Source organism: Sinocyclocheilus grahami, unplaced genomic scaffold (genome assembly GCF_001515645.1).
Source record: "Sinocyclocheilus grahami isolate Dianchi unplaced genomic scaffold, SAMN03320097.WGS_v1.1 scaffold290.1, whole genome shotgun sequence".
NCBI classification, from domain to species: Eukaryota; Metazoa; Chordata; class Actinopteri; order Cypriniformes; family Cyprinidae; genus Sinocyclocheilus; species Sinocyclocheilus grahami.
Window position 1 is genome coordinate 214,065 of NW_015505469.1, and position 4,624 is coordinate 218,688.

Sequence of the window (4,624 nt, forward strand, 5' to 3'; positions counted from 1 at the left end):
CACACACACACACACACACACACACACACACACACACACACACACACACTCTCTCACACACACACACACACATATACACTGTATATGCACACACACATTTATAAATGCAATATATATATTATTTCATTTCCATTTAGTTTGTTGAAGTATTAAAATAACTCAAATTAAATCAAACTTAATAAAAGACCTATTCAGACATAATTTAACTAAAATTAAAATAAATAGAAAAAATACGAATCAAACGAGTTTATCAGTAATCCTAAAAAATAACACTGCTAAACACACATGCTAAAAAACAACAACTTACTGACACATAGTAAGAAATGGTTATAAAAACTGAAACAGAAGCGAAACAAGTAATAGGAGCTGTTTACACCTTTTTATTTCAGCATGTACCCAACCTCCTGCGACACATTTGTAGCCTTGCCTCCGTCTACAGAGGGCCAGCGGATAGTCTTCGGGAAGAACTCGGACAGAGCCTGCGATGAAGTTCAAGAGGTGGTCTACTTCCCTGCCAAAGACCATGAACCAGAGGAAAAAGTCGAGGTATCTCAAGAACTTCTGATACAGCTGTACTTTCTTCCACAGGCTTCAAATGAGTGTAGTGTACACATAAAAGCACCCTTGTCCGAGGTGGAATATTAAATGATTCTCTTTGTCATGTGACCAGTGTACATATATAGAGATAGAGCAGGCGGCTCAGACGTATGCAGTGGTCCTGAGTCGTCCCGCCTGGCTGTGGGGGGCAGAGATGGGGGCAAACGAGCATCAGGTGTGCATCGGGAATGAGGCGGTTTGGGGGAAAGAGAGTGTGGACGGTGAAGAGGCTCTCCTGGGCATGGATCTCGTCAGGTAATCCAACAAACAATTCTTCAATTAAGTATTTCATATTCAGCATTAACTGATGTTATTCAAAATATGTTGCCTGTTAAAAAAAAAAAGTGTTATTTTATGGATTTTTTTTTACACATCCTAAAAGTCTAAATTAAGTTTGATCAAATTTAAGAGCATAAAAAAGTTTGAAATGTCATAAATGGTATACGAAATGCCTTAATTAGCATTTCAGGAGGTCTTAAATTTGGGGGCGGAAAAACAGGAATCGTCATACAGCCTGAAGCCATTATTAAATTCCAAAAGGCTGTGATTTATAGATTTTCTCAGTTGCTTTGCTATGTTTGTCAAATCATTTGAAATTCTCAAAACTGCTTCTTCAGCGTCAGCATCGTCTAGTCACTTGAGTACATCATAAATGCAATTTCTGTGCGTTTATGTCATTTAGCACAGACACTTTTATCCAAAGCGACTTACAGATGAGGACAACAGAAGCGATCAAAACCAACAATAGAGCAATGATGCTAATGAATATGTATGGCTGTTTCCTGCATATATTTGACTGGTTCTCTGTTGAATAGTTTTATCAAAATGACTAGGCAAAAGAATTAAAAAACGCTTTTATGATGTGTACAAGTGACTAGAAGATGATTAAAGAAGCGGTTTTTAAGAATTTCAATTGTGATCTGACAAATGTACTGTAGCAAATGAGAAAAACTGTCAAGTAAGATGCCAAAAAGGCTTTTTTATAATTAAAAGTATCGCAAATGCATTTTTTTGTGTGGGTATTATTGGTATTTTGTAACACTGTAAATTGCATCTGACAAATAATTCAACATAAATATAATATACATAGTATAATGATTTTTGGCATAAAAGAAAAATCGATAATTTTGACCCGTACAATGTATTGTTGGCTATTGCTACAAATATACCCCAGCTGCTTTTGTGCTCCAGGGTCACATATACTCATGTTGTTCCAATCTTGTATGACTTACTTTATTCCTCTGTGAAATATAAAAAGATATTTTGAAGAATGTTGATAACCAAAAATTTTTTTTGTGTCCCACTTTTATTGTATGGAGAAAAATTACAATGGAAGTCAATGAGAACGGAACCTTTTTGGTTACCAACATTCTTTGTTTCTCGGAAGAAAGGAAGTCATACATTTTGGGGTAAACTATGCTTTTAAATGCAATTTTAAACAAAGTGTGGGATGTTGTTTGTCTGTCTGTATAGGTTGGCTCTGGAGAGGGCCGCCAGTGCGGAGCGGGCTGTAGACGTGATAACAGAGCTGCTGGAGAAACACGGCCAGGGAGGGAACTGTATGGAGGATGAGTGTGGATTCACATACCATAACAGCTTCCTCATATCAGACCGCACAGAGGCCTGGGTGCTGGAGACTGCTGGGAAATACTGGGCAGCAGAGAGAGTGGAGGGTACATCCTGAGTCATGCAACATTACAGCTTCAAACTGAAATCAATCAAAGCGTCTAATGCTGTTTCTCTCTCTCTTAAAGCCGGCTATCGGAACATCTCCAACAAGTACTCCATCACTACTAAGATCGATAGGGAGCACCCGGAGTTGAGGACGAACGCAGAGAAGCAGCGCTGGTGGAACGGAAAGGCCGAGTTCAACTTTGCTAAGGTTTACTCTTACTCCAGCACAGCCCGGATCCAGGCCGCAGGGGGACGCCACTGCGAGGGACGCAAACTTCTGCAGAAGAACGAAGGTGGCTGTCAGTTTGGTGGTCGAAAATGATCAGCAGATTCATGCAAAGACAAAACTAAAATTATAATTTAATATTTGTTTGTTTTTAATGAATGTTTGGGTCTCAGTGAGCATGGGAAGTGCTACGGTGTGTGTGATTTTGACTTTTGATTGGCTTCATTTAGAATTAAAATAGCTTATAATTAATTGGATTTATTTGGTGTAAGAATCTGGCCAAAAAAAGAAAAATTGATGATTAAAAATTAGGAGAATTTATCATTTTGAATTTGCAAAGTTCCATACATCTATTTGTGATATTTCATAGTTTTAATGACTCTACTTATATTTTAATGTTGAAAATAATCATAAAGAACAAATAGATTTGTCAAACGTTTGACTGGTACAGTGTCTCACTATTTATGATTGTAAAGTAGATTATTTATGTTGTATAGATTATTCATGGCCAGTTTTCTAAACTTGTTAGATAAGTTGTTCTGTCATTATACTGTCCTACAGGCCACATCGCAGCAGAGACAATGATGGAGATTCTGAGGGATAAGGAAAGCGGAATCAATATGGAGGGAATGTTCATGACCACAGGAAGTATGGTGTCTGTCGTCCCGAAAGACCAGAATTTACCCGGCGTCCACTTCTTCACTGCTACTCCAGACCCCGAGTGGTACAGTACACCAGAGTCACTGATATTCAAAAGAAACCGCTGTAGTACCTGTGTTTCGTGCTTTATAGGCATGTCACATAGGCTGTTAAAAATCACACACGCACATATATACAGTATACTGAACAAAATTATAAACGCAACACTTTTGTTTTTGCCCCCATTTTTCATGAGCTGAACTCAAATTATACTGTCAAATAAAAAATAAAGAAAATAAGAACAAATAATCTAACTACAAGCAACAGCCCTAAGCACAGTAGAGTAAAGATACAAATATCTCCCGGCTATGTCTGCTATAGATAGATAGATAGATAGATATTAGGGCTGTCAGTTTAACCCGTTAACTTAATTAATTAGTTGTGAAAAAATAACGCGATTAAAATATTTTAAAGCAGTTTACGCACTGGCCCCGCCCCCAAACCTGTACGTCATCTTACATTTCATACAGTTGACTTGACAAATATGATGCAGGACAACAACTCCATAAATGCAGTTATGCCCTAAAATTCAAGATATTGGGGCAAAAAATGCCCCTGTATGAGTTTTTGTCTCATATTTATATCATATGATAAGCATATCACCAGCAACGAGAGCAATATCAGTGCTGTTTTTGTCACTAAGAACACGAGTGCAAATGTGATTTTATTCAACAGTTCAGTAAATAAGAAGTTAATGGTGTGCTATATTTTAAACATAATATTGTGTTTTTGTTCAATTTTGCCGACGAAAATATTACCCTATTATTAAAAGCCACAGCAGAACTGTTGTGCGTCTCCGAGCAACACAGCGGTGTTTAGTTTCAGAATGAATCCGCGTTTTGAACAAATCGAGTGAATCAATGATTCAGTAGCCCATTCATAAAGAGAGCCGTTTACGTCATTCCTGAGTGAATCAGCCGTTTGAACGATTCGACTCATATAGACATTTACCGCCACCTACTGGTAGTCTTAGTTTCTTCTTTGGAGTATCATTTCATTTATTAAAAAAATAAATAAACATTAAAGGGATGGTTCACCAAAAATAAATAAATAAACAAATGCTGTTCATCATTTACTCACCCTCATGTTGTTTCAAACCTGAATGACTTACTTTCTTTTGCACAACATAAAAGAAGGTATTTTGAAGAGTGTTGGTAACTAAGCTGTTTTGGTCACTATAGTGACTTTCATTGCATTTCGAATCCCGGCTTGAGGACCTTTCCCGATCCCCCTCTCTCTCTCCCACTTTGCTTCCTGTCTCCTCTACACTGTCCTATCGTAATAAAGGCAAAAACCGCCAAAAATAAATCTTACTTGTATAGTGTATGTATGTGTGTACACACAAACTCACACACACACACATATATATATATATATATATATATATATATATATATATATATATATATATATATATATATATATATA

General features: G+C 37.0%; 1 protein-coding gene across 1 annotated transcript in view; it reads left to right on the forward strand.

Moving 5' to 3' along the window:
- LOC107600698 (secernin-3-like) overlaps positions 1 to 4,624 on the forward strand; it is a 14,882-nt gene that overhangs the window by 5,500 nt on the left and 4,758 nt on the right. Inside the window, exons 2-6 of the mRNA XM_016292654.1 lie at positions 390 to 546; positions 671 to 852; positions 2,071 to 2,270; positions 2,352 to 2,564; positions 3,059 to 3,221. Of these exons, the coding sequence (XP_016148140.1) occupies positions 391 to 546; positions 671 to 852; positions 2,071 to 2,270; positions 2,352 to 2,564; positions 3,059 to 3,221 (914 nt within the window). The 5' untranslated portion in view covers position 390. The remainder of the gene's footprint in view (positions 1 to 389; positions 547 to 670; positions 853 to 2,070; positions 2,271 to 2,351; positions 2,565 to 3,058; positions 3,222 to 4,624) is intronic.